Source organism: Eleutherodactylus coqui, chromosome 7 (assembly GCF_035609145.1).
Source record: "Eleutherodactylus coqui strain aEleCoq1 chromosome 7, aEleCoq1.hap1, whole genome shotgun sequence".
Taxonomy (NCBI): Eukaryota; Metazoa; Chordata; class Amphibia; order Anura; family Eleutherodactylidae; genus Eleutherodactylus; species Eleutherodactylus coqui.
In genome coordinates this window covers 211001568-211018036 of record NC_089843.1, presented here as the reverse complement: position 1 = coordinate 211018036, position 16469 = coordinate 211001568, and the positions used below count along the sequence as shown (strand labels likewise).

The 16469-nt window shown below is 43.8% G+C and overlaps 1 protein-coding gene across 2 annotated transcripts in view; it reads right to left on the bottom strand.

The window, feature by feature from the left end:
• The window catches only part of RBPMS (RNA binding protein, mRNA processing factor), a 212163-nt gene extending 196023 nt beyond the window's left edge, over positions 1-16140 (bottom strand). Inside the window, exon 1 of one of the 2 annotated variants that reach the window (XM_066574311.1) lies at positions 15799-16140. In XM_066574311.1, coding sequence (XP_066430408.1) covers positions 15799-15861 — 63 coding nt within the window. In that variant the 5' untranslated portion in view covers positions 15862-16140. The remainder of the gene's footprint in view (positions 1-15798) is intronic. The other variant, XM_066574310.1, reaches the window with a different exon arrangement.
• Positions 16141-16469: the final 329 nt, after the last annotated feature.

The window sequence follows — 16469 nt, the reverse complement described above, 5'->3', positions numbered from 1 at the left end:
CCCGCACCGCCACGCCTCTCCCCGCCCCCCGAATCTTTACGCGCGAGTACTTAAGTACTCGAAAATGGCGGTACTCGGGTGCGTAAGTACTCATTACGAGTACGTTCGCTCATCTCTAATTATGATTTAAGGCTGTACAGCTCCGATGTTGGAAGACGTCCGTCGGGGTTCTCTTACTGTATATTGCCAGCCTCTCTGCTGTCGGAGCCTATCCAACGTGTCACCTCATGCAGTACTGGCTTTAGCCAGCATATAGCGCTGTTGTATAACGGCAGAAAAAGAGTAAGCCCCATAGGAAAAACCTTCACAGTTGGGACTAAAACTTCCAATTTGTGGGGGCACATTATGTGTTTTTAAGCTTTTTCTAATAAAATGGGAAGTTTTAGTCCCAACCGTGAAGGGCTTTATTCTAAATTCATGCGGACTCTCTGCCCCTGTGACCCATAGGAAAACAGAATACAAATTGGATTGGAAAGGGTTAAGACTGTCTACTCTAAGGGTGCCTTTACACAAGACAACCTGTCAGGCAACAGATGCCCTACAGGTCGGCCCAGAAATAAACGTTCTGGTGCTTTTACACAGGAGCGAGCATCGCTGTCTGAATGGAGGTGGAGCTGGTCGGGGATGGTTTCAACCCGCCAGCCTCCATTCACAGTAAACAGGCAGTCTTCATAAGTGATACTGCCTGCTTACATGTCATTCAGTGTAAAAGCACCTTCAGTTTGCTCTGTTCAACTCCAACAACTATATTTACGCTGGTGAGCACAGAATCACTCTGAGAAACTTGGCCCTCATAAAACTGCAATTTTCTATGCGAATGCGAGAAAAATTTTATCGCAATAGTTTTTTTTTTCTAACACTCGCTTGAAAATTGCATGCATTTTTAATACAAGTATACAAAAAAAAATAAAACAGAAGACACTGCGCACACATGAAATTAGCAAGTACGATGCAACTTTTTTTTCCTCACCCATTGGAAATAATGGGCAAGATTTCTGAGGACTCGCTGAAAAATAGAGCAGGCTGCAGTTTTTTAATCACTGCAGAAAAAAAAAAAAATTAAGATAGCCCATGTAAATACCCCCATTCTAAATACTGGGTTGTATTTTCGTGCACATTGCAACTCCTAAAACTCGCCCGTGTGTAAGCACCCTCAGGTATTAGTAAATCTGCCCCTGTGTACTCAAGCTGCAAGGCAACAGATTTGACCCCCAAAATAGTGTTTATGGATAGCCATAATAGAATATTCGCCAGTTCCTCTTTATGTATTCCGGGTATTCTGGCGCGCCTGCCAGACCGTTTTTTTTACTTTTCTCTCAACTGCTCAATTTAACAAGATAGTAAACTATAATTAATGATAAATAATATATGTAATACATGTATGGATAGAAGCACAGTAGTAGCATACAATGCATTTGGGAGGTCTTCAGACCCTTTCACTTTTTTTGTTGTTGTTTTCTCTCTTGCAACAATTTTTGGCGTATTTTCTTCTCCATTTATCAAAAGTCATAACATTTTTATTTTTCCGTCGACGCGGCCGTATGAGGGCTTGTTTTTTGCGTGGCGAACTGTAGTTTTTATCAATGCCACTTTTGGGTACATAGACTATATTGTAAAACTTTTTTTTTTTTTTTAATGATAGCAGGGAGAGAAAACGCATCAATTCTGCCATAGATTTTTATTTTTTTTTTTTTTACAGCGGTACTCATGCAGCATAAATGAGACATTCCATTTTTTCTACGGACCGGTACGGTTACAACAATACCAAAATTCTTACATTTTTTTTAGGTTTTTCCACTTTTCTGCAATAAAAACCCTTTTTCTGGGTAATTTTTTTTTTTTCTAAATTGCTGCATTCAAAGTCCTGTAACTTTTATTTTTTGATGTACGGCGCTCTATAAGGGCTTATTTTTTGCGAGACGAGCTGTAGATTTTATTGGTACCATTTTGGGGTACATACGGCTTTTTTGATCACTTTTATTGCGTTTTTAGTGAGGCAAAATGCTAAAAATTAGCATTTTGCCTCAGTTTTTTAGCGTTTTTTTCCGTGCACAGTCAAAAGCATGTGCAACTTATTGTAAGCGTCGTTACGGACGCGACAATACCAAATATGTGGGATTTTATTTTTTTTTTACCTTTTTTTATGCTAATCTGAGAAAAAGCATTAAAAATGTTTTTTTTTTACTCTTTTTTTTAAATTCTTTTTTTAATCTTTGTTTTTTTTACACTGTTTCTGTCCCTCTGAGGGATTTTAACCACTGCCCTGATGATCGCTGGTATAAGGCATGGCAGAGCTACTGCTCTGCCATGCCTTATCGCTTGTACAGCGATTATAGGCATAGGCAATACAGGACGCCAGTGTCTGGTGTCCTGTTGCCATGGTGACAGGCCGGGCTCTCGCGATGACATCGCGAGTTCCGGCCGGAGACACAGAGGGAGCCGCGCTCCCTCTGTGAACTCTTTCCCTGCCGCGATCTACTTAGATCGCAGCAGGGAAGGGGTTAACAGCGGGGGCGCATCTCCGATGACCCCCCACTGTTGCAGCGGGACGCCGGCTGTGACTGTCACATATTGTCCGGCGCTATCTCCAGGACGTAAGTTTACGTCCTGTTGCGGGAAGTACCAGGCTGCCAGGACGTAAACTTACGCCCTGCAGCGGGAAGGGGTTAACATTTTGCTATGTAAGCGCTGAGGAATAGGTTGGCGCTATACAAATAAAGTCTATTATTTATTGTGGCCTTCTCACACTGTATTTAGTTGAAAAACCTGTGACAGCAATTACAGCCTGCAGCCTTCTTATTCCTCAAGATTTGCACACCTGGATTTGGGGATTTTCTGCTATTCTTCTCTGCAGATCCTCTCCAGCTCTGTCAGGAGGAGGGAGATGACTCATGCTGCCCACAGACTTCTATGGAGAGAGAGGAAAGCAGGAGGGAGACTGAAGCAGAGACTCACACAGACATGGCTGCTTGAGCCAATGGTGAGCAATTTACTGCCCCACGCCTACTGGAATCACAGATACACTAGTAAATGAGAAAACTGAAAATTAAAGATATGTCCTGCAGAGAGGGAAGCTGGTGAAAATGCCATATACAGTCATACAATGACCAGAAACCATGTTATTCCTCAAGTACAGGGGGTCAGGAAGGTCCCTACTGTCACAGTTCAGTGATGATGGGACTACCTGGGGGAATTAAAGAATGTCCTGCCACAGCTGTGACAGAGGACCGCAATGCTATCCCATTGCTTTCAATGGTGCCGGTGCTACTGCTGCCCCAATGAAAGCAATGGGATCAAGGCAACCCCTGCAGGGATTTTCTGGGAAGGGTTTGAAATATAAGCCCTTCCCTGAAAATAAGCCTTGGCTGCTTGAAAAAAATAAATAAATAAATCACCTCTCTGGCGCTGTCCAGCTCCAACTTACCTTCTCCTCCGCTCCCCTGCACTATTCTAAAGCATTTTCTTCTGGCCAGGGATTTAAAAATCTCTGCCTCCTGAAAGCGCTGCTTCTGATTAGCTCAGCGCTGTGACCAATCAGAGGCAGCGCTCAGCTGTCGTTCAGTAAATGGCTGAGCGCGGGCCTTGATTGGTGACAGCGCTTCCTGATCCGTGTCTATAGGCCTCTCACTAGCCAAGCCAGAAACCTGCTGCACACCGATAAGGAGCAATCACCCTGAAGCAGCTGTGTATGGTTGTCTATTTTGGATTTGGCTCACAATTCCCAGTCATTGTTACAAGGCTTGTTAAAAAGTCTGACATTAACTTGAAGGAACGCTGCCTTCCAATAGGTGGCGCTGTAAGGCATTATTCCATCTTACCCAGAGGCGTAACCTGAAGCTCCCGGGCCCCAATGCAAAACCGGTAACAGGGCCCCCAACTATAATGCTTTATTCATAGTACTGTCTCTCTATATGGAGAAGATAGGCCTATGGGCCCCCTAAGGTCCTGGGCCCGGGAGAAATTGCATCCTCTGCATCCCCTATAGTTACGTTCCTGATACCATTTCCTTAGGTACATACATGACAGCTTATTCCAAAAAGTCACCTGCAGGTAGGTTTATGGGTGCCTTCACACTTGCAAGAAAAATCGTGCTTTTTTCGAGCAATGCGAGAGTGAGGGAAAATGTAGAATTATGAAACCAATGATTTCCAATGGTTTCCTTCACGTTTGTGATGTTTTCACTCATGCGATGTTGCGGGGAAAAGGAAAAAAAAAAAAAAAAAATTGCAGGGAAAAAGTTGTGATCTTGCAGCGATATCGCGATCGCTGGTGTGAAGGTGCCCTTAAACACTGGAAAAGTCCCATATTTTTACGGACACTGAAATACTCTCACTCAACAGCCAGCCTGAGCTACATAATAGAATATAACGCTGTCACCCAACTTTTAGAAGAATTTCATCCTTTTACATCCATTAGTAATATTGCATTAAGTCAGCTGGAAGATACCTCACCACCGACTACTTATCGTCATAGTTTACTCATGAGGAGGTCTTAGATGTGTTTGATATGGAGACAGCAACACAAGATCCATTCATTAGGCAGATCATGAGGACAGCACTCAGCTTTCCCCCACATCCCCATTAATATCTCCCGGTTTTGTTATTTGGGTTCCCCATAGTATGCCCATGGAAAGTTTTTATACTCGTGCCACTGCAACTCCCAAACATCTAGTAGACTGGTGATGATGGCTTCACCATTCCCAATCGTAGTCCTTCTAAAGAGTAAAGGCCCATTTAGATCCAACGATTCTCGCTCAAAATTCGCTCAAAGCTGCCTTTTGAGCGAGAATCGTTGAGTCTAAACGCACGGACATTTGTGCAGTTTTCCTGCATGATGAACTGTTATCAGCGGTGCTGGCTGTTATCACAGTTGGCAGCGCTGATAATATTCTTGCAGCTCGTGTCCTTCTGGTAGTTCACAGCGGGATGCAATTAGAGATGAGCGAGTATACTCGCTAAGGCATATTACTCGAGCGAGTAGTGCCTTAGCCGAGTATCTCCCCGCTCGTCTCTTAAGATTCGGGGCCGGCGGGGGGTGGGGATGGGCAGGGGAGAGCGGCGAGATCTCCCTCTCTCCCGCCCGCTCCCCGCCACAACTCACCTGTCACCGGTGCCGGCCCGCGAATCTTTGGAGACGAGCAGGGAGATACTTGGCTAAGGCCCTACTCGCTCGAGTAATGTGCCTTAGCGAGTATAATCGCTCATCTCTAGATGCAAGCTGTAATCGCAAAGAACAATACAGCTGTTTGCTTATGCAGAACAGCTGTATTGTTCGCTGAGCGATAGCGGTGGTTTTCTGCTCCGTCTGCATAGTTCTTAAGTAGCTACTTAGCTACTATGGACTATGCAAAGATGATTGCTCAAAACTGTCACTCAAACTGTAATTTGAGCGTCATCTATCAGTGTAAATGGGGTCTAAGGCTGATGGACTGTAGGACCACCACTAGTCCTCGCAGTTTGTTTTAATTGCAGAATTAATTCCCTAATCTTTGGCAATAAACGTTCCCCATTAGTGGTTTCTGTTGAATAAACACAGCGCTGCTCTCAAGCCACAAATAGAGGTTGGCTCTACATCTGCTCCATCTGCCGAGTGAAAATATTTCACCATAAAACAGAAGCATTAAGAACTGTTTATGTGAAGGACATCGGGCCCCGACTGGCAGAAACATTCTGTTTGGTTTATGTCAATAGATCCGCGAACCACAGAAATGTACCGATATATTTAGAAGCAGATGTGACGCAAAACGTCAACTGACATCTGCTGGTTCTGTGATGTATCACCGGACTGGTCTTCCCTGCTGAAAGCTGAACCGTTCATCACACAATACATGGAATGCACCTGTTTATAAAGCGCTTACATCTGAGAATAGACGATGAGATAAGCAAGACATGCACCTCAGATATTGATTGTGTAGGAACAACTTTCACTTGTACTGTATATGTTGCAGCCATAGTTTGCTGAAACTTTTTTTGCTGCATTTGCAGAATGTCGCGCACGCTCCCCCCCCCCCCCCCTACTATCTCAAGCCTTTTAAATCTGACTATATATCTCAGGTCCTACGTTCTCTGAAGTCATTGGAAGCCTAGATCGAAAGAGAGGCGAGTCTGGCAGAGAAGGTTCCCATCTGAACAGGTCACCTGGACTTGGCGGATGGGCCCACGTGTTTTGATCAAATATGTGCTAAGAAGTTTACATTTTTATGTAGTTAACAGTTGTTGTTTTTCGTATGTGTATGAGTGCTGATGCACATGGTTTGACTTGTACTGTATTTGTAGCATCCATAGCTTGCATGCATCTGCATATTTATTTGTATGAAGGGCTGACTGAATTTGTTTTTTTGTTGCATTTGCAGAGGAGTGGTTGCCTCCACCTTTCATGAACTCTATCCACCAATCTGTCCCAAGCCTTTTAATTAGAGAACGTAGTTTTAATTAGAGACTTGGACCCTAAGACCGCCTGCACACGGACGGATTTGCATTGCAGAATCCGGACCGGGCGTCCGCCTCTGGATTCCGCAGCAAATACCTGCCATAGCATTCTGTGGAAAACCAGTTTTTCCTGCCCCCCTATGGAAATCAATTGTGATTTTCTGCTCACTGGGAAAAAAATTGCAGTATGCTCTATTTTTAGGTTGATTCCGAGCGGACGGCTTCCATTGTAGTCAATCGAAGCCATCTGACCTGCAGGCCTTCCACAATCATCATTGTGGAAAGGTCGCGGGATCCATATCATCAACTAGCGATGGCGCAGCATAATCTGTACTGCGCATGTATCGCGACACATCCGTAGTACAGAATATGAAGAATCCAGACAGATACGAGGTGTTACCGGCCAGGCACAGGGTCGGATTCCACAGCGGGATCCTGCATACGGAATTCAATCCGGTGGTGTGCAGGCAGCGTAAGAGAGGCGTTTGCTAGAGTAGAAACCCATCTGAAAGCAATGGTCATTTAGGCATGGCGGATGGGCCCACATGTTTTGATGAAATCATGTGCAAAGAACCTTGTATTTGTATGCAGTAAGTAGATAACAATTACAGTTTTTTCCCAGATATGAATATATGTAGGAGTGCTGAAGTGTGTGTTTTGATGGTACTGTATCTGTCACAGCTTCCGCTTACATGTACTTGCACATTTAACTTTAACTGTATGAATCAGGTTTTTTTCGTTGCATAAGCATGAGGGCTCGCGATATACACTTGTAAATTATATCACAATGCATTGATAACAGGTGTGGGTGTCAACCTTCTAAACCTGAGATTCTGTAGGAAATAAGAATGAGCCAAGTCAACAGCTGTCGATGAGTAAAACTTCAAAACATTATACATACACATTAAGGGGTTAAGAGTAGTAATGAGCGAGCATTGCCCTTAGCGAGTACATGCCCGCTCGGAAGAAAAGGTTTGGGTGACGGCGGCGGGCAGGGAGCTGCGAGGGAGAGCGGGGAGATCTCTCTCTCCCTCCCTCCCCCCCCGCTGAATGCAGCAACTCACTGCTCCCCTGCGCCTGCACCCAAACCTTTTGTCTCGAGCGGGCAGGTACTCGCTAAGGGCAATGCTCACTCGAGCAATTGCCCTTAGCGAGTATGCTCGCTCATCACTAGTTAAGAGATAAGCTTTTGCACCTGGGCCCTTGAGCCTTTAGCTATGCCCCTGTAATATGGGTATAACAAGGTTTAACTACTGAAGGAGCTGTCACTAGACTTTTATACAAAATATAGTATTAGAGAACGGCAGATATTTCAGGCTCTTAACATCCAGTACCACATATCAGACATTAACCCTTGCATTGCTGCAGCCATGCAAGACACGTAAACCAAATGCATTCCACAGTCAAGATGCTGACAATACAGTGACACAAGACAGACACAAAGCATTATGGAGGGGCCCCAGAAGCTCCGGGCCCCAACAGTTGTAGAACGGTAAATGAGATATTTTTGGGCCACTTCAGTTTCGAGATTCATTTCTATGGGCATATAACAATTCCTCGTAACATCAGACAGAATTATTTTAGCCTTCATTAGGGCAACTGTCTACAAGCTATAAAAGGAAGTCATGGTTGATTAATAGTCTTACTCATGTAGGAGGTCGTCTAGAGAAAGCTCTGTGAGACCGAGTGGTGAAACCACAGCTATGAGCCGGAGCTCCACGGTGAATGCTCAGACAATCAGCAGAGGAGCATCAAACGGTGGGATGACCACAGGAGGTCAAGGTGACGGCAACGGCTTCTTACTGACTGATGGAAATCTATGAAGCTACAGTATTTCAGCTATATATTAACCCTTTCCAGTCCAATTTGTATCCTGCTTTTCCTAGGGGGCTTACTCTTTTTCTGCTGTTATACAACGGCGCTATCTGCTGGCTAAAGCCAGTACTGCATGAGGTGACATGTTGGATAGGCTCTGACAGCAGAGAGGCTGGCAATATACAGTAAGAGAACCCCGACGGACGTCTTCCAACATCAGAGCTGTACAACCTTAAATCATAATGTCTTCAGACGTCAGACAATGGATTGGAAAGGGTTAACCCCTTAGTGACCGGCCCCTTTTGTGCCTTAAGGACCAAGTGATTTTTATCACCACATTGAAAGAGACATAATAATTGGTTGACATAGATGTATGTGGATTGGTCTTCTGTGGGCCGAGTTGTAGATGGCACCACTCTGGGGTACATATAAAGTGTTGTGGAACTTTTATTACATTTTCTGGGGGAGGGAGGGGGAGGGGGGGGGATGGAAAAAAACCTATGCAGAAATTGCAACATTGTTTTGTTTTTACAACGTTCACTATTTGGTAAGAATAACATAACTTTCTTATCTAATCAGCATGACTAGGGCTAATGCCCACGGCCGGATTCACCGGATTCTATTAAACCTAATAGCTCAATGTTCAGCTGCCGAATTCCACCGCAGTGTGAAATTACCCGCGGAATGTCCTATTTGCTGCGGGAATACGCGCGACCGACTTCCATTGTAGAAAAGGGAAGCCGGCTGTCACGCTATACTTCACCTGTAGCACAGCAGACGTATAGCATGAATACGCACCCCGCCCACGTCATATGAAATTGCCGGCGCGTCATGCGGGGGCTTCAGAGAGGACCCGGAGGTGAGTATGGGGTCTTTTTTTTTGGGGGGGGGGGGGGGGGGCGTGACGGAATCTGCTGCGGTATTCCTTTTGCAGAGCCCATTACGGCCGTGGGCATGAGCCTTACTGTGATATCAAGCTTATATATGTTTTTTTGTTGTTTGTTTTTTTTCTACACTACTTTTGCAAATAAAAACAGGTTTTTAAAGAAGACCTAGAACATTTCTATTTTTTCGGCAGCGGAGCTCTATGAGGGCTTGTTTTTGTTTTTTTGCAGGAAGAGTTGTAGTTTTTATTGGTATAGGAAGGCAACAAAAAGTAACTTCCCGACTCCATAATGGCAGTCAGAATAATCCCTGGATCAACACTCTTCAGAGAAAAGTTCCTTCCTGATTCCAAGTCAGGCTGTCGGAAGATCTCCAGATCAACAACCCTTCTGACTATTTAATGTCTATATCTTGTAATATCCTTCCGCTCTAGAAAGACATCTAGTCCCCTCTTAAACTCCTCTATGGATTCTGCCATCACCACTTCCTCAGGCACAGAGTTCCACAGTCTCACTGCTCTTACAGTAAAGAACCCTCTTCTGTGTTGGTGATGAAGCCTGCTTTCTTCTAGACGTAGCGGGTGCCCTCTCGTTATCGTCGCAGTCCTGGGTATAAACAGATCATGGGAGAGATCCTTGTATCGTCCCCTCATGTGTTTATACAAAGTTATATGATTGCCCCTTAACCATCTTTTTTCAGGGGGAATACCCAGGCTCTCTGGGTATTCCAGTCCTCTCATTCCATGTATTAGTTTAGTTACCCCCTCAAGCACTGCCACATCCTTTCTGGGCACCGGTGACCAGAACTGTGTGCAGTATTCCATGTGGGGCCTGACAAGTGGCTTATATAGTGGGAGGATAATGTTCCCATCCCTCTCCCCTATACCTCTTTTAATGCACCCCAGGACTTTATTTGCCTTTGCAGCAGCTGACTGGCATTGACTGCCAGTCAGCTTGCAATCAAGGTGTATTGCAGTCTGTAACAGGCTAAGGGGTAAGGTTTTGTACAAACTTAAGGGAAAGGAGCCATACTCCAAGTGAAGGTGCCTTTAATAGTCAAAGTCTTAGGCCTCCTGTGGATGGCCGGGTCGGATGCCGATGTGAGAATTCTCTGAACCGGGAATGCGAGCCGTGCCCCTGCAATGACCCCAGCGGCTCACCTCCTCTTGGCATCTTCTCTGCGCAGAGCAGGGCTGGCGCGTCAAAGGTGACATTTCTGTGCGGGCCCCTGCGAGGCTCACACAGAAATAGGACGTGCCACGATTTGTTTTCCGCACGAGTTTTCATGCGGTCAAATCACGGCTGTCTGCATAGGATTGCATTATCTAATACGATCCTATGGCAGTGAGCACGGGCGGAATTTCCACCCGTGTGCAGGAGGCCTTAGTCAATCACATGCAACAGATAAAGTTATTAAGAATGGCTTAAACTACTACGAAGAACCTCTGCCACTTCCCACCACCACTACTTGCATCTGTGGTAGTAGCTGGATACAAGTACCCAGGAGAAGTGGCAGCGGAGTGTCATGCAGGCAGTGATTGTGCTTTGTTGGAGGTAGTGTGGTGCTTAGCAAAGGTATGCCATGCTAATGAGGAGTTTTCAGAAGTAAAAGTTGTTGGGAGGGGGGGGGGGGGCCCACTCTTGCCGGTATTGTGGCTTAATAGTGGGACCTGTGAACTTGAGATGCAGCCCAACATGTGGCCCCTTGCCTGCCCTATCCGTTGCTGTGTCATTCCCATCACTTTCTTGAATTGCCCAGATTTTCACACATGAAAACCTTAGCGAGCATCGGCGATATACAAAAATGCTCGAGTCGCCCATTGACTTCAATGGGGTTCGTTACTCGAAACGAACCCTCGAGCATCGCGGGAAGTTCGTCCCGAGTAACGAGCACCCAAGCATTTTGGTGCTCGCTCATCTCTAATACCATGTGATTTGCATGTGAGTGCAATGCACTTTCTGCTATTGGAAACTATGGGAAGCACTTGTGAGAGCAGCACAAGTATATAGTTTTAGGACGATGGAACTTTATAAAGCAAAAAACGCATCGCGCTTGCATCCAGAATTGCAGTTTTTTCAAGTGCAATATTGGCCTGAGTTCCTCGGACTGATAGCGCTCTCACCCTTGTGAACGCTCCCTTATATGCAGTAGCTCCAACATCGGGCAGTGCTGTACAGACTGTAGTCATTCACATCAGACCTCAACCCCATTGGGGCTCCAAATATAATTTGGCCATCATAGACACACCCCAGGGTAACCTTCATAAGTAATAACTAGAGATGAGCGAACCTACTCGGCCACGCCCCTTTTTCGCCCGAGCGCTGCGATTTTCGAGTACTTCTGTACTCGGGCGAAAAGATTCGGGGGGCACTGTGGGTGAGTGGGGGGTTGCAGCGGGGAGTGGGGGGAGAGGGAGAGAGGGCTCCCCCCTATTCCCCGCTGCTACCCGCCACTCCACCACGCCTCCCCCCCCCCCCCGAATCTTTTTACCCGAGTACGGAAGTACTCGAAAATCGCGGTGCTCGATCGAGTAATTACTCGAAACGAGTATACTCGCTCATCTCTAGTAATAACCCAAGCAGTACATTTTGGGAGTTTGGAAGGAGACTGACGTATGCGGAGGAGAACCACACAAACACCAAAACAGGCATACTGTGCTGGTCAGATAGAGATTTGGGAGAAAGCCAACTTCTCCCCACATAAGGTGTGCGTAGACTTTCTAACATGCCCTCCATGGTAACTACTATTCTGCAGCACTGTATGCATTGAACATACATTAGACTGTGTTAACGGGGTCTCAAAATGGTCATACACAGAAAGAAGTAGACTGACGGTCAATGGCACAATCTTCTGGCCAATATGGTTTCACAGACCCAACCAGACAGAGTTTTGTCCATACCGCCCATTACAGCTGTTCAGGCTGACTGTATATGTACAACTACACCAAGAGGTGGATAAATAAGCCTTCTATGAACATCCCTGCAAAGAAAGATCTTTGTGGAAACAGAAGATCATTTGTAGACAAAATGTCTCAAGTCCATGAGACGAGAATCTCAAACCCTGTCGATTTCTTTCGAGAGGATGCCACTGCGTCATCGGCTTAAAGGATCGCTCATTGTTAAAAAGGTCACCTGACAAATGATCCTTTTGGTTGAAATAATCCATTTTGAATCATTTTGATCTAGTGTATATGGATGGGCACCTTTACTGTAGTCCTCGGCCAGAGATTCTGGGGCAGCACTACATTACAGTAGGTGTTGGGTGCACATTCTACAAGTTTTGTACATAGACTTTACAAGATAACATGAGGGTCCTAACTGTTAATGACTAAGTGTAAAGATGATGAAAAACAAGGAACTGAACAGATGTGTCACTTGGGTATCAAAACATACATACATGTCCATAGAATACATAGCCTGCCACCTCAGCTCAAATACCAAGCTGGCAAGGACAGTCCATTACCAAGTTTATGCACACAATGCAGCTGGATACAATGTTGCATGGGGAGAATCAATGTAACCGTACGCCGAGCGATACAAAGTATGACATAATGCAAGAAGAGGGCTGTAGATATGTATCACCCAGTCACTCCATGCAAACATATAGCAATCTGTATCCAGTCTAATATCAGTTTATAATGCAATTACTACTGTTTCTGTCACACTCTAGCAAAGAAACATTGTCATAGGGTCACTTGTAGGGTAACCATGATGCTTTCCATGCATTACCAGATAAAGAATCTTAACAGTAAAGCCGGGTTTAAAAAGGCGTAAATGCATTTCCGCACGATTTGCAGAATGGGCGTTGCATATTTGCATGTTTTACTGTACTTTTTGGGTAAAAAAAAAAAAATGAAACCATGCTCTTATTTATTCAAATGGGCAATTAGTGTAGTCTAATTAGTTCAATGTGTGCTCTTTCCCTGCATAGGAAGATAGAAGAGCATGTTGTGTATTTCTTGAGCATAACATCTGACTCAACAGGCATAAAAGCCACACTACTGAACGCCATCATATTGCCAACCCAGTCCTTTAGTAGGACAACCAGTGGTTGGGGTCCAGCATAGCAAATATCTGGTTTATGGTGGCAAGCAAATGACGACAAGGGCGGCTTGACATGAGTGTATGCACAATTGCGCATGCTTAGGCGCAACGTATTTGCGCGATAAATGAGGTATATTTGCATGTGTACCGACGCTTTTTAATGTAGTTTTTGCACATGTGACACTATTACGCCCCGATTTAAAAGGCTATTTAGCCTAATGAGGTCCAGTTGTGTTTTTTTCATGAAATTGCACAGTGTATTGCGCACCTCCCACAGACCTCTATGGGGACCCTTGGTGAGCAAATGTGCATGAAGATAGAGCAGGTACTTATTTTTTCATGTGCGCAAAATACAGAAGTGAGAACGAATCCATTGAAATCAATAGGTTCCATTCTCTGCTTATTCTGCGCACATTCTTACTTGAATTGGTTACCCTTATAACTACAGCAATAATTATGAATCTCTAGTAGTTATGACAAGTATTAAGTCATTCTTCTATGGAGCGGCTTACTGGGATCTCCTCATTGATAGAGTTATTGAGAATTTGCGCCTAGTAATTTTTTCGCTGATCTAACAGATTTTACTGCTTTATTAATCATCAAATCACCGGTTCAGAAAGTCATCCAAACAGCCTAAAAAAGTAGAAGACACTAGACCTGCCTGCTGCTACGGATTACATGGGGACGAGGTACCAGTACTTCGTATGAGCAATTTCAGGCAGCATACTTAGGGGATAAAGAAACTTTTTCAGTCTTTGTACAGAAGCCAGAGAGTTTTCTTCTAAGCACAGTATGATATGTTTCAGATCCGGATTAATTACTGTCTTAGACCAAGAAAACACACAAAGCAGAAAGTAATTGGTGTTCTGTAATAAGTTGGATGTGCGCTGTAACGCATGTGGATTCTGGCCGGAACAACTGATTAGAAATGCATAAAGTATTTCTGTGAGTTAGCTGCTCACTAGTGCAATGACATATATAGTCAACATTTCAGCTGAGGGCATGCAGAAGCCAAAAGTGAGAGAGAGAGAGAGAGAGGGGAAAAAAAAGGAGTATAACGTGTTTAAGAAAAAGTTACGCAATTGTAAAAAAATGACTATGGCAGAACTCCAAGGACTGCTTGTATCAGGCTGGAAAAAAACTGCATAGATTGGAGATTAAAAAAAAAAAAACTACAAATAATGAATGTATATAGAAACAGAAGTACATGCTAGCTGGATATATAGCATGTAAGATATAAATAAGTACATGCTAGTTGGATACATAGTATGTAAAATAGAAGTACATGCTAGTTGGATACATAGTATGTAAATTAGAAGTACATGCTAGCTGGATACATAGTATGTAAATTAGAAGTACATGCTAGCTGGATACATAGTATGTAAATTAGAAGTACATGCTAGCTGGATACATAGTATGTAAATTAGAAGTACATGCTAGCTGGATACATAGTATGTAAATTAGAAGTACATGCTAGCTGGATACATAGTATGTAAATTAGAAGTACATGCTAGCTGGATACATAGTATGTAAATTAGAAGTACATGCTAGCTGGATACATAGTATGTAAATTAGAAGTACATGCTAGCTGGATACATAGTATGTAAATTAGAAGTACATGCTAGCTGGATACATAGTATGTAAATTAGAAGTACATGCTAGCTGGATACATAGTATGTAAATTAGAAGTACATGCTAGCTGGATACATAGTATGTAAAATAGAAGTACATGCTAGCTGGATACATAGCATGTAAATGGAAGTACATGCTAGCTGGATACACAGCATATAAGATATAAGTACATGCTAGCTGGATACATAGTAGGTAAATAGAAGTACATGCTAGCTGGATACATAGTATGTAAATTAGAAGTACATGCTAGCTGGATACATAGTATGTAAATTAGAAGTACATGCTAGCTGGATACATAGTATGTAAATTAGAAGTACATGCTAGCTGGATAAATAGTATGTAAATTAGAAGTACATGCTAGCTGGATACATAGTATGTAAATTAGAAGTACATGCTAGCTGGATACATAGTATGTAAAATAGAAGTACATGCTAGCTGGATACATAGCATGTAAATGGAAGTACATGCTAGCTGGCTACACAGCATGTAAGATAGAAGTACATGCTGGCTGGATACATTGTATCCAGCTAGTATGTAAATAAACAGTGTATACTAGCTTGATACATAGAATGTTTGTTTATAAACAGTGTTTACTATTTGAGATTGAAGTAATTCTACATATTTTATACACACAAATACAGATGCTACATATGCAGAAAGAGAAAGCAAATTCTAACACATTACATCATTGTGGGTGGTCATTTGTATACAATTCTGGATTGACTATGCTTGTAATCAATACAGGATAACAGCAAAAACCTCATATAAGGAGTCCTAGAGATAAACAAGATACATCATACATAGGACTCCATGCAATACAAGACATCCTGACATACTAGACCTAGCCATATGCAGTGAACATTAGACATGTGAATGGGAAAGTCTGATCCTGGGTCATGTAGGGTGCAGCAGGGGGTCCCTGCTCATTTTCTTGCATGGTCACACAAGATTCCTGCATATGATTGTAAGGGGGCATTTGCAGAAAGGACACATACCTCCTCCTCTGGAAGGCTGATCTCATCAGGACAGCTTTCCTTCTCAGATAGGTTGTTGTTCATTGTGATCTCCTGAGTTGGGTGCTGGACACAGCCTGCGATCCTGCACAACTGGCAGCAAGAAGTGAAAGCTTACTAATTGTATTAGGAGGAATAGATATCCTTCAGTCTCACTGGTGAAACAGAAATGTCCCCTTAATCTGTGAAATGAGGAACTAGTGAAATGTCTATGGCTTGTGATAAGGAGGAAAGCATGAGAGAGCAGGGGAAGGGAGGAAAGGGGAAATGTTCTTGACTGTTGGTGATTAGGGTTAGATCCAGCCTTTGGTTTCTAAAGCTCTCAGGAGGGGAGGGGACTGAAGTCAACTTCACAGCTAGAAACTAAACTCCCAACTTTCTGGAAGGGAGGTGCTCTGTTTATAGAGGAGATGGAAGGAGGGGGAGACAATCAGTATCAAATCCAATTAGTTAAGAAGAAAAATCTCCAGTCCTTGCAAACTTGTAAAGAACTGATGGTTTCCAGAGAGGGTCAAAAGGTGAAATTCGGAGAGATAGAAGGAGTACAAGCCACAGAGGAGATAAGAGGGTTTACTGGTTATGGTTACTGGTAGACGGAACGATTTATCGCTGAAAAAAAGCGTCCAAATGTGCGAATGTGAACCATAATCGCT